The 24456-nt window shown below is 27.3% G+C and overlaps 1 protein-coding gene and 3 long non-coding RNA genes across 6 annotated transcripts; 3 read left to right on the forward strand and 1 right to left on the reverse strand.

The window, feature by feature from the left end:
• The first annotated feature begins 78 nt into the window (after positions 1-78).
• On the forward strand, positions 79-2972 carry LOC127072440 (uncharacterized). 2 transcript variants are annotated; one of them, XR_007785428.1, is made up of 3 exons: positions 642-988; positions 2001-2138; positions 2742-2972. It is a non-coding gene; the product is annotated as an uncharacterized LOC127072440 (long non-coding RNA). The 2 variants fall into 2 exon arrangements; XR_007785427.1 differs by having other exon boundaries at positions 79-988; positions 2001-2972.
• Positions 2973-9842: 6870 nt separating this feature from the next.
• LOC127072442 (uncharacterized) lies at positions 9843-12040 on the forward strand. 2 transcript variants are annotated; one of them, XR_007785431.1, is made up of 3 exons: positions 9843-11188; positions 11283-11827; positions 11903-12040. It is a non-coding gene; the product is annotated as an uncharacterized LOC127072442 (long non-coding RNA). The 2 variants fall into 2 exon arrangements; XR_007785430.1 differs by lacking the exon at positions 11903-12040 and having other exon boundaries at positions 11283-11608; positions 11682-11819.
• LOC127072441 (uncharacterized) lies at positions 11911-19809 on the reverse strand. Its single transcript, XR_007785429.1, has 5 exons — positions 18118-19809; positions 14889-17936; positions 12784-12978; positions 12574-12675; positions 11911-12047 (listed from the first exon to the last, which is right to left on the reverse strand). It is a non-coding gene; the product is annotated as an uncharacterized LOC127072441 (long non-coding RNA).
• A 497-nt stretch (positions 19810-20306) lies between these two features.
• On the forward strand, positions 20307-21420 carry LOC127072280 (uncharacterized). Its single transcript, XM_051012579.1, has 4 exons — positions 20307-20375; positions 20696-20813; positions 20905-21163; positions 21261-21420. The coding sequence occupies exons 1-4, from the start codon at positions 20307-20309 to the stop codon at positions 21418-21420; spliced, it is 606 nt and encodes a 201-aa protein (XP_050868536.1).
• The last annotated feature ends 3036 nt before the right edge of the window (positions 21421-24456 follow it).

The raw sequence follows: 24456 nt of genomic DNA on the forward strand, positions 1-24456 counted from the left end.
TGAATAAAATATTTATGTCAAATACAGACGATTGTAACTTTTGACAATAGGTTGAAATAACAGAATAGAGAAGGCAAAGCCGTTTCCAATAATTTCGTAATAGGATTTACCTTCAGTTTCGATATGAAAAGCATATAAATCGAAAGCACAATCAGCTGTTATTTATATTTTAATAATCAGTCATTTCAATTGAAATCATTCTCGAACAAATTCGTTCTAATCACAGATTAGTATAATCACGAATCAGGGTAAGACGTACCTGTGTTAATAATGCTATTGCTATTGTAAAATTGAAAAAGCAAATATGAGTCATTTTCCTCGACGATGTCTCATAAAGCAAAATGCCAATTAATTTAAAAAATCGAATATTATAAATATAGTACTCGTTTTCAAAATACTCCTCGTCTTGTACAGACATACTGGTATCACTCATGTGACTCATTAATTTCGACTAACTTCAACCCCATGTTCTTTTTTACATCAAGTATCCTAAATACTCCTTCTAAATAAATTTTTAAATTGTTAAACATAAAGGTATATTTTGAAACATTGTATCGAGGTGGTAGAATTTTTTTCCGTAGCAATAATTCATGTAAAATTAATAACATACTATATGTTTTTCCTCATTTAGTCTAATTATAAACATGAACTGAGAAACAGGTATTTCTTTCTAGCTATTAAGTTATTTTTTGTCATGTACTCGTTGCGTTGTCGATTATTTTTTTCCTTCCACGACGGACATGCGTATTACGTGCGTATACTCTTCCCCGTTTTATTCTCTCACAGTATGATTTTACTTCTCGAAGGAAAAACATGTTAGTGCTTGACGTGTTATTATTATTTTATAGAATTTATTGAGTTTACAGAAAATGATTTTCCATCAGACTGACAATTATTCTCTTCTTAACATCAACCAATATTAATCAATATAAATAATATAATAGGCATAACGATCGGCAAATATAATAACGAAAGCCTATTTATCATGGTAAGCAATTATTTCGAAATATTTCTTTATTATTTCCTATCAATAAGCGGATAATATTTGTTTCCATCAATGTTCTCTTATCCTCTATTCTTTTAGAAAATCATCTTTACATTGAGATTAAATAAATTCTTGTCATTTTTTCTCCATGCTATTATTGCCAGAAAATTTCTTTTTCATTTTTAAACAAATATAGGAAAAATAATTTTCAATAATACAACAAATAATTATTACATAAATTTTAAAGAATGAATTAATTCAAAGAAACGTGATCTCCCTAAATCATATTTTTGAAATGTTGCACAGTGTATTATAGTATTTTTCTGTAAAAAGATCACAGGCAAAATAATTATTTATTGTAAAATGGAGTGCATGAATCAAAATGGGAGACCGTCTGTAAAATTTTTCATATATCAATTTTTTTTCATTTATCTTACAATTAAAAAAATAAAAATTATTCGATCCAAATGCGTTATTTGTTATCATTAGATACAATGTGTGAATATATATATATATATATGTGTGTGTGTGTTAGAATGTGCACTAGATGTGCTTATCATAAATGAGCGATCGGTTTGTTCTTCCTTACTATCAGGAGATTTTACCGGTGAAATAGATTTCTACCATAACATTAAGAGATTTTATCGATGGAATACTTTTCTGTGTTAAGATTAGGAAATTCTATCGATGGAGTACATTTCTGTGTTACAACCGGGAAATAGATTATTATGCTATCGTAGATCGATAGAAAATTATTTGTTATCGAGTGATACACGTATATATTATGTATATTGCAAAATTATTATTTTTAATTGATCTGTATCTTTATCTTACATAAAGGCGATATCATTTTTCGAATATTTTTTTTTCTTTCGAAATGAACTTTATTTGAACACATACTATTTTAGTGTAATAATATAGAGAGCTAGTACTATATTTGGTCATATATTCTCATTACTTATTTATTTTTTTATGATTTTTATTTATTTTCATAATAACTTATTTATTTTTCCAGATCGAAAATTAGATGCGTTAATTGTGGATCTAACTTCATTTTTTTAACCATTTTTTTAATCATGCTTCGAATAGAAAAGTAGAAACAAATATAGCTATTTTTCTATAATATATGGGTTCCGCTATTATTTCGATTTTGGTAATTATGGTTATTAAAATACAGATATTAAGTATCTGATCGATAACAGATATCGAGCTGATATTAAAAATACTGACAAAATATCGTATTTTTATTATTTTCCCAAAAAACGGAAAGAGAAAATCATATGCTTTAAATATCAGTATGGTAATAACATTGTAATACCTGTATAATACCTATAAATATTTTGAAAAAACAAATCATCAAATTATATGAAATGTGGTTTGGATAAAATCGATTCAATAAAGTTACTATTCAATGCGTTGCATATATTTATAAAAATCGACTTCCGTTACCGAATGTCTGAGTTATAAATTTTTTACTGGGTAATTGATATAAAAAGAAATTACATCATATCAAAATAATCATGTAAATAGTATATTAATGCGAATAAATGCAGAATAAATAGAATATTTTTTCTTTCATATATTTATCTTTATTCCACTTCTATATTTACAAATAATTTCTGCATTCTTCATGATTAAAAATTGAGAAAAAATATTAAAAATATCGATAAGAAATGTCATAAAAATATCAACAATTAAGACATAATACTGATACTAAGAAGATTTATCTAACATTATTTGAAACATTTTTTTTTAGGAAGGAAGTAATAATAATATAAAGGAAGTAATATAATGAGGATAATATCACGTTATAGTTGGCGTTTTATTTGTATATTTTCCCAATTTCCAGTTTGTTTACACATAACTTCTGCAACAAAACCTCAGCACGGAAATCTGCATCAACATCCAAACTTCCTATAGAAACAGAAAATTATTAAAATTTTACTGTATTGTTAAATAATATTGTAATTAAAGGGCCATCAGCTTATTTCTTTTTCTTTTCTTTTTTATTTTATTTTCTCGATATTTTTCCAACAAATTTAAAAATCTTAAAGTTTTAACTAATTCTCTGATTTTTCCCGAATCTCAACTTATTTTATTTTCCAAAATAAAAGTATCGGGACGAAAAAAATGGGAAAAAATTTCATTCAAAGTTTTCTCAAAATATATAATAAAATTCACAAAATATCGTACGTATCACGTATATTTTTCTATTAACAAAGGAAAGATCGAATTTTGCTAAGTACTAGTAAATTCCATGTCGTTTTGCATGCAAACGTTAATTCCATTACATTGTTTTTTTTTTTTTCTTTTATTTTTCTTTCATTTCCATGCAGTACGGCCCCTACAGTGATCCAAGTTTCAAAAACCTGAAACTTGTTCAGGACTTTGTTAGAGAACCTCGTTTACGAATTTTTAAATTACGTTTTTTAAATCGTTTCGTTGGATTTGATACATCAAACCATAGAAGGAAAATAATTGAATAGTTCATTACAAAAGTGAATTTCGTTCCAGCAACATCTGCATTTTAAGTGATAACGAGGAAGGAAGAAGTAAAATAAGGAAAATTATATCTGAAGATGAGAAAAATTTTTATATTCATTTCAAAAAAAAGGAAACTAAGGAAAAATTATATCATAATTATAATGCGTTACATGAAACAACAAATTAACACTATTTTACGAAAATTCGAAAGTGAAGAGATTGCGTGTAAACAAATTTTTTGTAATTTAAATGTTACAAAAATATTTACGAGTTTTAACGAAAAGTTACGCTAAAGAAAGAAATCAGTCTAAACTGTCAGTTAATATTATAATTTGACAGAATTAAGAAAAATTGGAATCTACTCTGTTATATCCACTGTTAAGTTCTACTGAAAGTTTATATATTTTGTATAAACCAATTAGAGCTAATCAATGCGATAATCGGGTCATAAAAAAGATGTTTTTATTATTCTTCATATATTATAGCAATAAAAGAAAATATTTAAAATATTAATATAAATGAGTATAGCAAACATTTTGAATCTTTCTTTGATTTATCCTCACTGCAAAGTACAATGAAAGAAAAAGAAAATGAAGAAGTAAAAAAAACTAAACGGTAATCAAATACAGCTTGTCGATTATAAAGAATAAATAAATAATCGTTAAAAAATATAATTGTTCGATAAATAAAATTTAGTATAATCCGAATTGTTAAAAGCATAAGAAAATTTTACAAAAGGGGAATCAACAAATTTGAATGTTAAATAAAAACTAATTGTCCTATATATGTTAGTTATAAATGTACGTTAGATATAATGTGATTATGTTATTGATATTATGTATAATAGATATCATTCTATCTTTCTTTCTCTCTTTATCTTGTCAAATAATAGCGTATCATTCATCATTGTAAATCATATTGGTTAAATAGAAATATTCTTATCAACGATTATCTCTAAGATTGCAATGGATATCAAGTATACAATGTTATGCGAAAGTGGGATTATTAGGAAAATTATCTCGATCCTTTTATTTATTTTATTGTATTTTACCATTTTATTAAATTACTTACAAGTATAATTATCAATGCAAATTATAGATGCTGCATGTAAAATCGATTCAGGTTTTCAAAAATATAAAAAACAAAATAGATCTCGTCACGCAATGACCGTACTTAAAAAAAATTCCTGCTATCAACTACATAAATCACATAGGCTTGTTTTTTTCATCGTCTTCTTTTTCTTCTTCTTTTTCTTCTCATTTGTCACTGTACTTTTTTTAAATCTATCATTAAAATTCATTTCGATCGGTCAATCAAGTCTATTCGACATTTATGGAACATATTTATTATTAAAATAATCTCTCATAGTTCCTCATTTAATTGGACGATGATAAATCATAAATGAAAGGTGACATTATGAATCTAAAAAAAAAATAATTAATTCATCAGCCTAGAGTCATTTATTTTTTCTATCGGATAGATCAAACCGGAAAGATTGACTGTTAATGAATTATACGTATGGTTAGATTTAAATCTATTCTATTGCCACATACTTATCTGTCTTATATTTAGTTACATTATACAATGATGGTTAACGAGATTTTCTTAATGCAATATATTTATATATTAACCGGAGAGAAATGAATAATCAGGAATTATAAAGATCAAAAAGACAATAAAACAAGACATACGAAAAAAAAATAAGAAACAAAAATAAACAAAGAAACTTTCACCATATAATTTAAATTTAAAAATCATACAGTCGAATTGAAATTTACGTGTGAAAAAAAAAATTAGCAAAACAAATAAAAACAAAAATGAGAAAATAATAAGAGAATTTGAACGATCATGCTTATGTGTGTAAACAAAAAATTCGAATAGTGAATCAGTAAATTCAGAAAAAAGAAATAAGAAAATGATAAGGAGCAAACGCGTTAGTTACCTAAGCAAGTGATTTTTTTTTATTAATATCCGTCAAGTATCTTAATAAGCAAGAACACTGAAAATGATAATAACTAGATCTTAGATCGCTTCTAATTTTTTTCCTGTTTTGTTAAATATATTTATCATGTTCTCTTTCCTTTCTACAATGTTGGTATTTAATGTCTGAAAAATATACCGATTCAGTTCACCCGAAATTATTCTGTATATGTATATATACAGGGTGCGCTATTTAAATCAGGCTACCTAAATATTTCCTCTTTTATTTGTGATAATACAAAAAATATTTTTTATGTAATTTATGATAAATAATTTCAGAAGACGGATCAGATGGAAGAAAATTTTTTTTCTGTTATATAAATGTCATTTCTTAATGAATTTTTTCAAGGTCATCTATATTTTTTTATACACACACGCACACGTGCATACATATGTATATACATACACATTTTTTTCTATTATTTCTTATATATTGTACTTATTATTCGTCCATGTCGACGACAGTACCTTGAAATGACCTTCAAATGATCTTGAACTCTAAAATATAGAATAATAGTATGTAACTTAATTTCAAACGAAATAGCATTTATTTTCAACGACAAAATAATATTGATAATATCAACATGGGATCGTAAATGAAGATATTTATTATTGTAGTAAACATTCGATACGATATTCCTTTCTACTGGATGATATATTTCTTACTAATTGATGATATTAGTTTTAACATCTATCGAAACTATCATCTGTTATTCATTCCATTATATTTTTTAACATTATAGGTTCTTTTGATAAATATTTTCCTTATTTTGTTATGTTATCTTTATCATGTTACTTTTGCTTTCTATGATGTTGGTATTGAATGTCTGAAAGAATGTGGTTAATAGTTATATGAATAATATTCATACATCTAAGATCTGATCGTTGTTAAATAAAAAATTTATATAATTAATATTATATAAAATTTTATATTAATATTATATAAAAAATGTTTCAATCTAAAACGAGTACTTCTCATCACCGAACTTACAAATTATAATTGGAAATATTCAACATATAAGAAGATTTACGATAAATTAAATTTATCTATCATTATTTCGTATAGAGGAACAGATAAAAATAATAGATTATCGTATTTGATATATGATATGTAAATTATCGTATCTAAGAATGCAAAAGAAATTTACTACGTGATAAAAATTTCCATGAAAAGAACGCCAATGTTTCGCGTTATTTGATTGGTTTATTGAATTTTTATTCCACAATATTATCGACAAATTATTTCGAAGATCATACTTAATTTATCTTTAAATATTCAAACAGTGAAACTATTCTCACATTATATTACTAATGACGTTATTCGAATGGAAATTGAAAGGTATAATAAAAAAGACAAATAAAAAAGAATAGCGAACAGATAACAGGAAAAATTCAAAGTCGTTCAATTTAATTGTTTACATTCTAAACAATGACTATTGCTTTTTAATGCAAATTTGTTTATAGATAAAAAAAAGATAAACGAACAAATCGAAGAAATGAACAAGGTCAGAAAAAAATATATAAAGCGCGATCTAAAAGTTGAATGAATTAGCATTTTAATCGTTTTAATCATATAACTTTATATCAGCGTTTCTCAACTTATATACTTATTTAACCGCGTTAAATTTTCAATAGGACGCGAAATGATCATTGCTGCATTACGACGAACGAAATAAAGAATAATTAATGTCAAAGAGATATCGAAATAGCTCTCGTATATGAGTTTTTATGAGTTGTACATTTAAAATAATATCTATAGGGTCACTTCGAACTATTAGTAAAAAAATTGTATTTATATTATAAATATTTGGAACCCAGTATCATCACTAACAAATATATTATACTATATATTTTTTTATATTATATTGTATCGTATTTATAGCAAAAAATGATTGAAAGACAACGATATATATAATTATGTTACTATATATTCGTTTTTTTCTTTGTGAGTAAGCGCAAATATATATACACCTATATATATTGTATATGTATAAGCAAAATGAAATATGACCATATGGCAAGTATTTGGGTTTGTGTATAAATAGGATGCAAGATATAATACATTTCAACTTCTGACATAAGCATTTTACAAAAGAAAGATTTCTTTCATCACCATTTATTGACTTAATGAAAATTACAAATTAGTTACAATTTTAAATATACAGTTTTATTTAAACAATTATTTACTATATTTAAAAAAAAAATCATAACCTCCTATTACGTCCTGGTATGTCTTGGTAAATCCTGGTATGTCCTAGTACAGTTCTTGGTAAGTTTGGTATGTCTGATACGTCCTGATTACACCTAAAATTGCTATATGTAATACTTGTAATAAAAAAATTAAACAAAATTTTAAAAAAAATCATAATTTCAACGATCAAGAATGACAACATATTAATCAATATAGTGGCTTCGAATAAATCTCGCAAATGTATTACGCGATATTACACATCAGTTTGTATAAAAAAAATATTAAGATAAGAAATCATCATGTGTGTGTGTATATATATATATATATATATATATATATATATATATATATATATATATATATATATAATATAACGGATGAAGCAAGAAAGGCGACCCGTTTAGTTTAATTTAATTTATTGGTTAAACGAAATTATTTATCGTGTTTGATAAAACGTAATACGAAAAAAAATTTTATGATAATTCCAATAAATTTTTTATCAACTCCTTAGTTCTTTTTTCTCAATATTTTTAAGATCATTTTCAGTTTTTTCTTTTTTTTTGTAGATACACATGTTATTTGTACACCAAGATATGTTATGAGACGAATTCACTAAGATAAATATACACATATATATTTTTTATATTTAAAATGAAAAAATCATTAAATAAAAAATAGCCTAATTAAAAAAATTTCGCGTAATATTATTAATGAGGAATATTGCATCTTACACTTTTGTATATTTACCAAAGTTTTTTATACATCACTATTAGTCGTTATTGAATTCGATTATGTATGTATGTATGTATGTATGTATGTATGTATGTGTGTGTGTGTGTGTGTGTGTGTGTGTGTGTGTGTGTGTGTGTGTATGTATGTATGTATGTATGTATGTATGTATGTATGTATGTATGTATGTATGTATGTATGTATGTATTATTATTACTTTCTGTATTTAAAAACCAATGTATTACTAATTTATTGACAACAACCGGTAAGGACAATTTTCTATCGATCATCGGTAAAGTAGAAAATAATTTCTGTTAATAATTCTCCATTCCACAGATAAACTCTCATGAAGGTAAAGTAGAAAACACCAAATGCCATTAATAATAAGCCAGTGCATAGATACGTTACAGATATTGATCGCCGCACATAAATCGCTAGATATTCAACGATAAGAAGTAATAATTACATTTCGATATAATAAATTTAAATTTTAAAACAATTGATAAAAATACAATTTTATATATAGTTTTTTTTCAAACCATACTATTCATATAAAAACTAATATTTCTGTCATATTTGCTTTCAAGTCATAGAAAAATAGCTTAACACATTGAAGTATAATTACATAATATGATTCAAAAAAATAAAATTCACATTATTAATTCGCTACTCAAAATTAATTCAACAAGTATTCGTTGTGTTAAAATATTGTGAAAAATATTTGCATGGATTTTTCGTAAAAATAGCAGACGTGTGCTTGATAAAAGTCAACGATCTAAAATAGTAACTTGTGGTTCAAAATGAGTACCACAAGAAAAATATTGACTATCTGGAATAATCAATAACTCTTTGGTAGGTATGAGAGGGAGAACATAAGAAGAAAAATTCTACAAGGAGCAGCAGCTATATTGGGATATAATTTTAACGGTAAAACGAAACTATAAACAAAATTAGCATAACTAGTTATGAATTTTAGTATACTGCATTCATTGGATAGTAACTATATTTTTCTACACAAAATAGGTATTTAAAAAAATCAATAAACACAAATCATACTACGTATTATATAAATACCTTGTGACAAAAATATATATATGTATATATGAAAACATATATGTATATATAAACTAAAAAAAAATTATTTTGCAGACAATAATAATTATGATGAAAAACAAACAGAGCTATCACCGAACACCTGAAAATGTCATCACAGCACAAAGATTTTATAAAAAATAATAAGAATAACAACAAACAATATCCAAATAGTAATCAAGAACATTAAAAGATAATTATTCACCAAAAATGTAAATGGTCCTCTTCCGTTGCTATACTCAAGACGATTATCATACGTATGATAATATCATCAACATCGTTTCATGATAAGGAGACAACAATCGTCCATCCGAATCATACTTTGTACACCCATAATTCAATCAATAATATAAAATAATACTAACGTCGAAAACTCGAACTTCTTTAAGACCGAGTATGTCACCTTCAAGAAGCAAAATCATACTGCGAGAGAATGAAACGGAGAAGGGCCAGCGTACGCAACGCGCATGTCCCTCGTGGAAGGAACCCCGTACAAAACAGGGAAAGGGAAAAAAGAATAAACAACGTAAAGAGAAAATGATAAGTAATTACTTAATAACTACAAAGAAAGAGTCCTTCAGTTATGTATAGTAAACGTAAAAGGGGAGAAACGTATGATAGGGTATAGATTTTACATAAATTATTTCTATCACTTGGATACAATTTTTCATACGTATTTCTAGGTTTGTTATTTTAAGAATTTATCAACAGGAATAATTAGAATGCATGATACAGGAAAGAATATGGGGTTGAAGTCACTGAGAGTCAATGACTCGTAAGAAGTATCAGTATGGCTTCGCAAGAGCAGTATTTCGAAAATAAGTACTATACTTACAATTTTCAATTTTTCAAATTAATAGGAATTTGGCGTTATGATATGTCGCTACAGCAATTGATATACATTTGTGTTTTAAACTTTACGATAGCCGTTGGATCGCTTTTACAGGTAAGACTTATCCTGATGCGTGATTATATTAATATATGATTACAATGAATGAAATAATAATTTTAACTAAAACGACAGAATATTAAATATAACTAGTTCGACTTTAGATTTATTTGCTCTTCATGTCAGAAGCGAAGATAGTTCCCATCATCAAATTAGTGGAAACAATTCTACCTTCTTTATGCTTCGCAGCTTGTTACTACAACATATTGTCGAATACTACAATTGTTCGTACTTGGCTCAAATATTTTATTTAGAATCAGAAGAGATAAAGACGCATATTAGAAAAAATTTTATATCGTAAAACTTTCAGATGAAAAGGATTTTGTATCATATCAAATGCGATTGGGATAATCTGGCACACAAACCGGAATTAATAATTTTAAAAGAATATGCTAATCGTACAAGAATGTACACAATAACAATCGCAAGTGAAAAAAGAAATAAAAATATATTATTAAAGTGTTAAAAAATTATAATGCTACACTAGAAAAAGATAATTAATTGTTTCTACTATTTCAGTCGCATTTTATCTATATATCATTTCTTTGATATTACCATCCACTGTACGTATCTTTCTACATAATTTTGATGAAGCGAACGAAACCGGATTAACCTTGCCAATTGGTCTTGATAATTTTATGAAAGATCAAATGAATTACTATTTGACACTTTTATTGGAATGCGTTTTCATATTCATCATAAGCACGATAGGAATTGCACACTACTCTATGTTTGTATTAATTGTACAACATACCTTTGCACTATTTAATATAATCGCGTAAGTAATTAATCAAGACGATGTATCACGGAATAAATATTTTCAATCTAAAGTTCTTTTTTCCGTAATTCACAGTACTCTTTATTTTTCGCAGTACGAAGATAGAGAAAGGATTTGAATGTAATACGGATAAATTGAATGATGCCAATAATTGTAATAAATTCGCACAGGAGTACAAATGGCTCGTCGATATCATAGAGTCGTATGATAACGCCATTCAGTTTGTATCAAATTTTACAAGCCTATTCTCTTTATAATTTATACACAAAAGTACTAATCGTTAATATTAATATTATTGCTTATCCTTCTTATTATTGCATATTTTCAAGATTTGCAGATTTAATGAAGTTGTATCTTGAAAAAATTTATCCGTTCGAAGTGTTCATGTCGCTACTGTTTATCATCGTAAATTACATTTATGTAAATAATTGATATAGAAAAAATTTTGGATCTTTTATTTGCGAAATTAAAGAGGCATAAATTTTCTTTCCAGTTGTTTCAGTTACTTTCTTATATGACGAATACGAATGAAGGATTGCAAAAATGTATTTATATTATCGGATCTATGTTCGTAATATATATATACAATTATCTGGGACAAAAGTTAATAGACTACCATACAGAAATATACATAAAATTGTAGGTATTTTTCTAAGTTTACTTTAATTAGATGCTTACTACACTGGGATATAAATGATAAATTAATCCTTACAGATGCCAAATTCCATTTTACTCCTTATCGTTGAAGACGCAAAAAATATTACTCTTTTTCATAATGAAGAGCACGGTGCCATGCAATTTATCTATGAAAGGAATAATCGTATTATCCCATTATCATTTTGGCTCGGTAAAACATACTCTGCAAATATAAAAAATAACAAAAAAATTTATTCTAATGAAAATTGTTTATTCTAGTTAATACGGACGTCTTTTTCATACGCTATGATAATTTATAATTTCATGTGAATTTATCCAAAAATAAATATCAAATAATATATTCCGAACATTTTAAGATACATGATTTTTGCTTGATAGTTTGAAAATATTAAATATAAAATAATTGGATGGGTGATGATCTATATATTTTAGATTCATCTCATCTTCAATACAAGTGATATCAAAAGAAAAAAAACATATTCCTGAAATTAAATCTATGTAAAATTAAAATATCCCAATAAAAGTACAAAATAATTTTAGATTTTGTAACAAAGAGAAGAAATTACAAAAGGCCATCTCAGAATATGAGATATCATGACCCAAGTAAAAAACATTAAGTATAACGAAAAAAAACATTATTTCCTCTTCCTGCATAGAATTTCTCTAAAGAGATCACATGAATCCAAATATATTAAATATCTTTCGAGAAACAACATCACAGATCTCACCTATTGAATCCTATCGTTTTTTTCCATATAAACCTTCCTACCAAACGCATTGAGCAATATGTTCTTCTTCAAAATTGTCTCCAAATTTCAGCTCCACAAGATCTAAAAAATTTTCATCCGAAGATAAATCTTCAGTAACATATTTTACATTTAGGCTTGCACGAATTTTTAGAACGTGCTCTTATGATTATAGCTTCTAATGTCACTTACATTTTCTAAATCACTGAGTTACATTCGATGACGTACTCGGAATTCGATTAATTTTATTTACCATAATGTTTGACATGTCTGTCACAGGAGTCTTTTTATCACTTATTTGCGAACAGCCAAGTGAGACGAGTTCTCGTTCATTATTTTCTTTTTTATCTTCTTCGGTTACTTAAGGCATACGATATTGCAGTTGTTCTTCATTTAAAATAGCATATAATAAACTTTCGTCGTTAATAGTAATTAACGCAAAGAATAAAAATTCACAAACTACGTTTCGAATATTTACTACGTAAGCAACCGATCGTACGTCGTGAATATCTGACAATGTTTAATTTTATGATGGGTCAACTATCCTCGAAAAAATCGGGCCGTCTAACTTTTGAATCAGAGAGTAATGATTTATTTGATTTTTCAATAACGTTATGATAATATCTTATCGTATTATTATAAATATACACTTTAAATATGAATGCACTGTATTCAGCAAAAAATTATTAATTCTTGGTAAATTGTTAGGAAATTAAAATTTAGTGTTAATAGAAAATTTTTGAAAATATTTAATTTCTAAATTACAAATAAATGCCCATTTCTTTATTCAATACAAATAATATGTATTGTTTATGAATTTTATTTATAATAATCAGTTCTATCGCTAAATATATTTAAAAATAGAAACATATAAACATTACATAGAATTGTCTTATCCTCAAATGTCATATCGTCTGAAATTATTTAATTATTCAATATTCAATTATTCAAGAATAATATTTTGTGTCTGTAAAAGCAAATTTGTATACGTTCTTTTTATTTATTGCACATTTGAGTCTTTCGCTCTTTTTGCGTTGCTTATTTTATTACACAAATAAATATTTATTTATTATTATACTAATCTAGAAATATCTTCCATTTGTATAAAATGGAAAATATATCAACCAGTGAAGAACAGTCAACAAGAAACAATTTTCTATCCATCGTTGATAACGGAAAAATTATTCTCTTTGAATAGCTTGGATAAACGAGCTCTCTTTGAATAAAACAGATAAATTTATTTTCTTAGTAAAATATCCTGGCAGTAAGATTGAAACCCTTCGATAATGATAAAACAATGCAAAGCCTAACCACAGATATTGATCTCCGCCTACCAATCGATACGTTTCATCCTTACTTAGTTTCTAGCTATAACACTTCATTGATACTTCAGAATCTCAAATCTCAACACAATTTATAAATAAAAAGTAACTTACGATTTTAACTGTCTCTTTTAAAATGATATACTTGGACATACAAAAAATACTGCTTTCAAATATTAAATGGTAAAAATGAGTAAAAAATGATAAAAATTCGTTAATTTCACAGAAATATAGCATAACACGTTTTCAATAATAGATATAGTTCAGAAATGTAAAATTTTTGTTTGTAGTGTCCTATACAAAATCTATATATGTATTCGTCATGTAAGTAAAATATATTTGAAAAAATTTGTTGTACCTATAGCAAATATGTCTTTGATTAAAGTTATTGACCAACTTTAATTACATCTAGTTTACCAAGATACGTGACATCACAAAACTATTGAGTACTAAGAGTAATCAATAAAACGTTGGCAAGTAAGGGAAGGAAGAATGTGAAATGAAAAATTCTATAATAGATAGCAGCTATACAGTGATATAATTCTATCGAACAAAAGACATAAAGAACATTTTTATAACTTGTTATGGATTTTATTATACCGTATTATTAGATATTAACTATATCTTAATACACTTAATAAGTACATAAAAAAATTAATAAACATACACGACTTTCCATACTATATAACCATTTTGCAATAAAAGAGTATATACGTATATATATATATATATATATATATATATATATATATATATATATATATATATATATATATATATATATATATATATAAATTAAAAAGTCTTTTGCACACGATAATAATTGTAGATAAAAAATAAACGGAGTTACCAACGAACACCCAAAAAGACATCGATTTATTTCATCAACGGATAAAAATTTCGTCAAAGAAAACAAAGATAACAACAAACAATGTCTATCAAGTAATTATGAAACTATACAAAATAATTATTCACCGAAAATAAAGATGGTCCTTTTCCGTTGCTATACTTGTGACGATCGTCATGCGTATGATAATATCACCATCGTCTCATGACAAGGAGACAACAATTGTCCGTCTCATGAATAGTTATGTTTTGTACACTTATAATTCAATTAACGATATAAAATTACACAAAGGGGACTAGAACTCGAATTTGTTACGGACCAATGCGTCAACTTCGAGAAGCAAAATCATACTGTGAGAGAATGAAACAAAGAAGATACTCCGTACAGAACGCGCATGTCCTTCATAGAAGGGACTTTGTACAAGCCGCGCAAGTTCCTCGTGGAAGGGAAAAAAGAAACAACAATGTAAAGAGAAAATGACAAATAATTACTTAATGGTTAGGAAGAAACATTCGTTCAGTTATGTACGGTAAACATAAAAGGGGAGACACGTACGATGGGGTATAGATATTACATAAATTATTGCTACACAAAAACACTTTCTATCACTTCGATACAATTTTTCATACGTACATTTACGTTTATTATTTTCAGAATTTATTACAAGGGGAAATTAGAATACATGATGCAGGAAAAAGCATGGGGTTGAAGTCAGTCAAAGTCAATGACTCATACAAGTTATCACTATGGGTCTGCAAAATGACGTGTATTTTAGAAGCAAGTACTATACTTATAATTTTCGATTTTTCAAATTAATAGGTATTTGGCGTTATGATATGTCGCCAAAGCAATTGATATACATTTGTGTTTTAAACTTTATGATAGTCGTCGGATTACTTTTACAGGTAAAACTACTTCTGATACTTGATTATATTAATATATCATTAGAATGTACAAGCAAATGATTGGAATATAAAAGACCAATTATTAGATATAAATAACAATTAGTTCTACTTTAGATTTATTTGCTCATCACATCAGAAATGAAGGTAGTTCCGATCACTAAATTGATGGAAACGACCTTGCCTTCTCTCTGCTTCGCAACATGTTACTACAATTTATTGTCACATGTTACAATCGTCCGTACTTGGTTCAAATACTTCACTTTTAATCAGAAGTGACAAAAGCGCGTGTTACAAAAAACAATGTATCGTTAAACTTTCAGATGAAAAAAATTCTGCGTCACGTAAAATGCGATTGGGATAATCTGGCACACAAACCAGAACTAATAATCTTAAAAGAATATGCTAATCGTACAAGAACGTACACAATAATAATCGCAAGTGAAAAAAAATAAAAATATATTATTAAACTTTTAAAAAATTAAAATTTTACAATAGAATAAGATGATTAATTGCTTTTACTATTTCAGTTGCATTTTATCTATATATAATTTCTTTGATATTGCCATCCGTTCTACATATCCCTCTGTATAATTTTGATGAAGCAAATGAAACTGAATTAACCTTGCCAATTTGTCGATAATTTTATGAAAGATCAAATGAATTACTATTTGACACTTTTATTGGAATGCGTTTTCATATTCATCATAAGCACGATAGGAATTGCACACTACTCTATGTTTGTATTAATTGTACAACATACCTTTGCACTATTTAATATAATCGCGTAAATAATTAATCAAGACGATGTATCACGGAATAAATATTTTCAATCTAAAGTTCTTTTTTCCGTAATTCACAGTACTCTTTCTTTTTCACAGTATGAAGATAGAGAAAGGATTTGAATGTAACACAGATAAATTGAACGATGCCAGTAATTGTAATAAATTCACACAGGAGTACAAGTGGCTCGTCGATATCATAGAGTCCTATGATAACGCCATCGAGTTTGTATCCAATTTTACAAGCCAATTCTCTTTATAATTTATACACTAAGTATATAAATTCAGTTGCAAAAGTGCTAATTGTTAATACTAATATTATTACTTATTCTTCTTATTATTGCGTTTTTCCAAGATTTGCAGATTTAATGAAGTTGTACCTTGAAAATATTTATCCGTTCGAAGTGTTATTGACGCTACTTTTTATCATCGTAAATTACGTTTATGTAAATAATTGATATAGAAAAAATTTTGGATCTCTTATTTGCGAAATTAAAAAGGCATAAATTTTCATTCCAGTTGTTTCAGTTACTTTCTTATTCGACGAATACGAATGAAGGATTGCAGAAATGTATTTATATTATCGGATCTATGTTCGTAATATATATTTATAATTATCTTGGACAAAAGTTGATAGACTATCACACAGAAATATATATAAAATTGTAGGTATTTTTCTTAATTTACTTTAATTAGATACCTAATTCACTGTGATATAAATAATAAATTATTCCTTACAGATGTCAAGTACCATTTTACTCGTTATCATTGAAAATACAGAAAATGTTACACTTTTTCATAATGAAGTGCACGGTGCCATGCAATTTATCTATGAAAGGAGTTATCGTACTAGGCCATTATAATTTTGCCATGGTACAATATACTCCGCAATAACAGACATCAATAAAAAAAATTATTTTAATGAAAATTTTTCATTCTAGTTAATGCGAACGTCATTTTCATACGCTACAATATTCTATAATTCGATGTGAATTCAACCAATAAAAATATCAGATAATACCTTCCAAATATTTTGGGATATATGAATACGATTATTTTTGCTTAATAGTTTGAAAATATTAAATGTATGGTAATTCAATGAATGACGATCTCTATTTTTTAAAATCTCCAGGATTTTGTGAATGTAACCGATATCCAAAGAAAAAATACATATTCCTAAAATTGGATGTATAAAAAATAAGAATGAACGATTAAACTAAAATAACTATAGATGTTGCCAAAAAGAAAAGATATTACAAGAAGCCATCTTGGAATACGGGATGTCAAGACCCAAGAAAAAACATTCAGCATAACGAGAGAAAACATAATCTCCTCCTCCTGTATAGAATTTCTCTAAAGAGACCACATGAATTTAAATTCTCTTGAATTCTATCGTCTTTTTCGATATAAACCCGTACACTTCCTTCCTACCGAACACATGGAGCAATATGCTTTTCTTCAGAAATGTCTCCAAACTCCAGTACCACAAAATCTAAAAGAATTTTTATCCGAATATAAATCTTCAGCAATATATTTTACGTTTAGGCTTGTCCGAATTTGTAGAACTTGCTCTTATGATTATGGCTTTCAACGTCATCTACATTTTCTATATCGCAGAGTTACATTTGATAACGTACGCAGGATTCGATTCATTTTATTTAGTATATTATTACCTGTCACGGGAACCATTTTATCAATTATTTGCGAATAAGCAGGTAAGACGAGTTCCGATTCATTATTCTGCTTTGTATCTACGGCAGTTTCATGTGGCGTACGATGTGATAGTCTTTCTTCTTCGTTTAAAAATGCACATAATAGATTTTCGATATTATTAGCGATTAATTAATAGGAGGAATTGTAATACACTATATACCTAACGATGAATGATTTTATGATGGATCAAATATCCCCGAAAAAATCGAGACATCTAACGCGAGAATCATGTAGTATTGATTCCCTTGTTTTTTCAATGATATTACGATTCACCTCATCTAAATTATGAACATTTATTATTAAATATTACATGCATGCATTCTATTTACTAACTATTATTATTTCTTAATAAATCGTTAGAAAATTACAGTTTAAAGAGCTGATACTAAATATTCAATTTCTATATCACAAATAAATGACATCAGTCCTTCGTTGTAAACACATAAAATGTATTGTTTATAAGTTTCGTTCTAGAACTGTATTTGAAAATAAAAATATATAAACATTAGACAGAATTGTATCGCCCGCAGATCATATCGTCCAAAATTATTCAATATAAAAGTTTTGCGTTAAAAGCAAACATATAGTCCTTGGTCTAGGATTAAGTTATTTATTACACATTTTACTCTTCCGTTCTTTTTGCTTTGATATTATTTTTGCAAAAATAATTAGTGACAGATAATATTTATTTATACATACAGACCTATCTATAACATTTCCATCAAGCTAATAAAGTATAATAGAATATATTAAGCAATGAAAAGCAAACGTAAAGAACATTTTTATATCCATTATCGGTAAAGTAGAAATCATTTTCCATGAAAAGTCAAGAAATCCTTCTCTCGTTAGAAACGTAAAAATTTATTCTCCTGATAAAATATCCTGATGATAAATTAGAAAACTTTCAATATTGATTAGTCAGTGCAATATTTAAATACAGATATTCATTACTGCTCACCAATCGATAAGGTGTATTATTACTTAGTATTACTAAGCATTGTAACTAAGTTGTCGCTTAACAATATCGATTCCCAGACACATTTTGCAAATAAAAAAAAAATTAATCAATTAATTGATCGTACAAAAAAATAATTGAAGATAAAAAAACATACTTAAAACTAGTTATGAATTTCAATATCCCGTATTTATTGAATATTAACTTCCTCTTGGTATACTAAATAAATGTCTAAAAATATCAATAAACATATGTGACTTCCTATATTATATCAATAACATACAACAAAAGAGTATATTTGTATAATTATGTATATACTGAACACATACTTTTTTGCAGACTACAATAATCGTAGGTAAAGACAAACGGAGCTTTCGTCGAACACCCGAATTTATTTCATCGACGCATAGACATTTTATAATAGCAAACAAAGATAACAATAAACGATGTCTATCAAGTAATTACGAAACTTTACGAAATTATTATTCAGCGAAAACGAAGATGGTCCTTTTCCGTTGCTATACTTGTGTCGATCAATATATGTATAATAATATCACCAACTTTGTCTCATGACAACAATTGTCGGTCGCATGATTAGTTATGTTTTGTACACTCATAATTCAATTAACGATATAAAATTAGACTAACGCGTCTAGCAGTCGAATTTCTTTCGGACCGAATACGTCAACTTCGAGAAGCAAAATCATACTGGGAGAGAATGAAACAATGAAGAGACTCCGTACGCAATGCGCATGCCCTTAATAGAAGGGACTCCGTACAAGCCGCGCAAGTTCCTCGTGGAAGGGAAAAAAGAAACAACAATGTAAAGAGAAAATGACAAATAATTACTTAATAGTTAGGAAGAAACATTCGTTCAGTTATGTACAGTAAACATAAAAGAGGAGACACGTATGATAGGATATAGATATTACATGAATTATTGCTACACAAAAACACTTTCTACCACTTCGATACAATTTTTCATACGTACATTTACGTTTATTATTTTAAGAATTTATAACAAGGGGAAATTAGAATACATGATGCAGGAAAAAACATGGGGTTGGAGTTAGTCGAAATTAGTGACTCGTACGAGCTATCGCTATGGGTCTGCAAAACGATGTGTACTTTGAAAGCAAATACTATACTTATAATTTTCGATTTTTCAAATTAATTGGCATTTGGCGTTATGACATGTCGCCAAAGCAATTGATATACATTTGTATTCTAAACTTTATGGTAGCTGTGGGATCACTTTCACAGGTGAGACTACTCCTGATACGTGATTATTTTAATATATGATTAGAATGTATAAGAGAATAATTCAAACGCAGAAGATAGATTATTAGATATAAATAATAATTAGTTCGACTTTAGATTTACTTGATCATCACATCAGAACTGAAGGTAGTTCCGATCACTAAATTGATGGAAACGACCTTGCCTTCTCTCTGCTTCGCAACATGTTACTACAATTTATTGTCACATGTTACAATCGTCCGTACTTGGTTAAAATACTTCACTTTTAATCAGAAGTGACAAAAGCGCGTGTTACAAAAAATAATATATCGTTAAACTTTCAGATGAAAAAGATTCTGCGTCACATAAAATGCGATTGGGATAATCTGGCACACAAACCGGAATTAATAATTTTAAAAGAATATGCTAATCGTACAAGAACGTATACACTAATAATCGCAAGTGAAAAAAAAAATAAGAATATATTATTAATCTTTTAAAAAATTATAATTTTACAATAGAATAAGATGATTAATTGCTTTTATTATTTCAGTTGCATTTTATCTATATATAATTTCATTGATATTTCCATCCGTTCTACGTATCTTTCTGTATTATTTTGATGAAGCAAACGAAACCGTATTAACCTTGCCAGTTTGTCTTGATAACTTTATGAAAGGTCAAATAAATCACTATTTGGCACTTTTATTCGAATGTGTATTCTTATTCATCATGAGTACAATAGGAATTGCCCACTATTCTATATTTGTATTAATTACACAGCATACCTGTGCACTATTTAATGTAGTCGCGTAAGTAATTAATTAAAATGATGTATCACAGAAGAAATATTTTTAATCTGAATTTCTTTTTTTTTTCGTAATTCACAGTACTCTTTATTTTTCACAGTTCGAAGATAGAGAAACGATTTAAAAGTAACCCACATAAATTCAATCATGCCAGTAACCGCAGTAAATTGGCACAGGAATACGAATGGCTCGTCGATATCATAGAATCCTATGATAATGCCATCGAGTTCGTATCAAATCTTATAAGCCTATTCTCTTGATAATTTATACACGAAAGTGCTGCTTTTTAATAATAATATAACTTATCTTTCTTATTATTACATATCTCGAAGCTTTACCGATTTGATGAAGATGTATTTTGAAAATATTTATCCGTTCGAAGTGATCTCGATGCTGTTTTTTATAATTATAAATTATCTTTATGTGAGCAATTTATTGACAAACAATTTTGACACTAATATTTGTGTTGTCGTAAAAAATTAAAGAGATAAAAATTTTCTTTCCAGTTATTTCAGTTACTTTCTTATTCGACGAATACGAATGAAGGATTGCAGAAATGTATTTATATTATCGGATCTATGTTCGTAATATATATTTATAATTATCTTGGACAAAAGTTGATAGACTATCATACAGAAATATATATGAAATTGTAGGTATTTTTCTAAATTTACTTTAATTAGATACCTAATTCACTGTGATATAAATAATAAATTATTCCTTACAGATGTCAAGTACCATTTTACTCGTTATCATTGAAAATACAGAAAATGTTACTTTTTTTCATAATGAAGAGCACGGTGCCATGCAATTTATCACTGAAAGGAGTTATCGTATTATGCCATTATAATTTTGCCACGGTACTATATACTTTGCAATTATAAACCAACAAAAAAAAATTATTTTAATGAAAATTTTTCATTCTAGTTGATGCGAACGTCATTTTCATACGCTACAATATTCTATAATTCGATGTGAATTCGACCAACAAAAATATCAGATAATAACTTCCAAATATTTTGGGATATATGAATACGATTATTTTTGCTTAATAGTTTGAAAATATTAAATGTAGGGTAATTCGTTGAATGATGACTTTTATTTTTTAAAATCTACAGAACTTTGTCAATTAAACCGATATTCAAAAGATTCCTCAAATTAGATGCTTGAAAAATAATAATGAATGTGAAGCTACAAAATAACTGTGAAAAAGGAAAGAAATTACAAAAGGTTATTTCAGAATAGGAGATGTCATGACCCAAGTAGAAACATTAAGTTTGAACAAGATAAAACATAATTTCCTCCTCCTATCCTATCCTCCTTTCTCTAAAGAGATCTTATGAATCCAAATATATTAAATATTTTTCGAGAAACAGTATCACAGATCTCATTGAATCCTATCGTCTTTTTCGATATAAACCCGTACACTTCCTTCCTACCGAACACATGGAGCAATATGCTTTTCTTCAGAAATGTCTCCAAACTCCAGTACCACAAAATCTAAAAGAATTTTTATCCGAATATAAATCTTCAGCAATATATTTTACGTTTAGGCTTGTCCGAATTTGTAGAACTTGCTCTTATGATTATGGCTTTCAACGTCATCTACATTTTCTATATCGCAGAGTTACATTTGATAACGTACGCAGGATTCGATTCATTTTATTTAGTATATTATTACCTGTCACGGGAACCATTTTATCAATTATTTGCGGATAAGCAGGTAAGACGAGTTCCGATTCATTATTCTGCTTTGTATCTACGGCAGTTTCATGTGGCGTACGATGTGACAGTCTTTCTTCTTCGTTTAAAAATGCACATAATAGATTTTCGATATTATTAGCGATTAATTAATAGGAGGAATTGTAATACACTATATACCTAACGATGAATGATTTTATGATGGATCAAATATCCCCGAAAAAATCGAGACATCTAACGCGAGAATCATGTAGTATTGATTCCCTTGTTTTTTCAATGATATTACGATTCACCTCATCTAAATTATGAACATTTATTATTAAATATTACATGCATGCATTCTATTTACTAACTATTATTATTTCTTAATAAATCGTTAGAAAATTACAGTTTAAAGAGCTGATACTAAATATTCAATTTCTATATCACAAATAAATGACATCAGTCCTTCGTTGTAAACACATAAAATGTATTGTTTATAAGTTTCGTTCTAGAACTGTATTTGAAAATAAAAATATATAAACATTAGACAGAATTGTATCGCCCGCAGATCATATCGTCCAAAATTATTCAATATAAAAGTTTTGCGTTAAAAGCAAACATATAGTCCTTGGTCTAGGATTAAGTTATTTATTACACATTTTACTCTTCCGTTCTTTTTGCTTTGATATTATTTTTGCAAAAATAATTAGTGACAGATAATATTTATTTATACATACAGACCTATCTATAACATTTCCATCAAGCTAATAAAGTATAATAGAATATATTAAGCAATGAAAAGCAAACGTAAAGAACATTTTTATATCCATTATCGGTAAAGTAGAAATCATTTTCCATGAAAAGTCAAGAAATCCTTCTCTCGTTAGAAACGTAAAAATTTATTCTCCTGATAAAATATCCTGATGATAAATTAGAAAACTTTCAATATTGATTAGTCAGTGCAATGTTTAAATACAGATATTCATTACTGCTCACCAATCGATAAGGTGTATTACTACTTAGTAGTTACTAAGCATTGTAACTAAGTTGTCGTTTAACAATTTCGATTCCCAGACACATTTTGCAAATTAAAAAAAAATTAATCCTATTATCTTCTCTAATCAATTAGTTGATCGTACAGAAAAATAATTGAGGACAAAAGAACATTCTTAAAACTAGTTATGAATTTCATTATCCCGTCTTTATTGAATATTAAATTTCTCTATTTACTAAATAAATATCTAAAACTTCCTATATTGTTTCAATATCACACAACAAAAGATTATATTTGTATATTTATGTATGTATTAAAAACATACTTTTTTGCAGAGTATAATAATCGTAGGTAAAGACAAACGGAGCTCTCAACGAACACCCGAAAAATCATCGATTTATTTCATGGACGCAGAAAAATTTCATGAAAGCAAGCAAGGATAACGATAAACGATATTTATCTAGTAATTACGAAGCTTTCCGAAATTATTATTCACCGAAAACGAAGATGGTCTTTTTCCGTTGCAATAGTAATGTGGATCATCGTACATATGATAATATCACCAACATCGTCTCATCACAAGGAGACAACAATTGTCCGTTTCATGTCATGCTAGTTG

The sequence above is a fragment of the Vespula vulgaris genome, chromosome 25, assembly GCF_905475345.1.
Source record: "Vespula vulgaris chromosome 25, iyVesVulg1.1, whole genome shotgun sequence".
NCBI lineage: Eukaryota > Metazoa > Arthropoda > Insecta > Hymenoptera > Vespidae > Vespula > Vespula vulgaris.

What these genes read in the sequence shown, in the direction of transcription:
- LOC127072280 (XM_051012579.1), top strand. Translation starts at nt 20,307, where the DNA reads ATGTCGCCAAAGCAATTGATATACATTTGTATTCTAAACTTTATGGTA. An exon ending in GTATACACTAATAATCGCAA is followed by an intron (nt 20,814 to 20,904) that starts GTGAAAAAAAAA and finishes TTATTATTTCAG; the next exon opens with TTGCATTTTATCTATATATA. An exon ending in GCACTATTTAATGTAGTCGC is followed by an intron (nt 21,164 to 21,260) that starts GTAAGTAATTAA and finishes TATTTTTCACAG; the next exon opens with TTCGAAGATAGAGAAACGAT.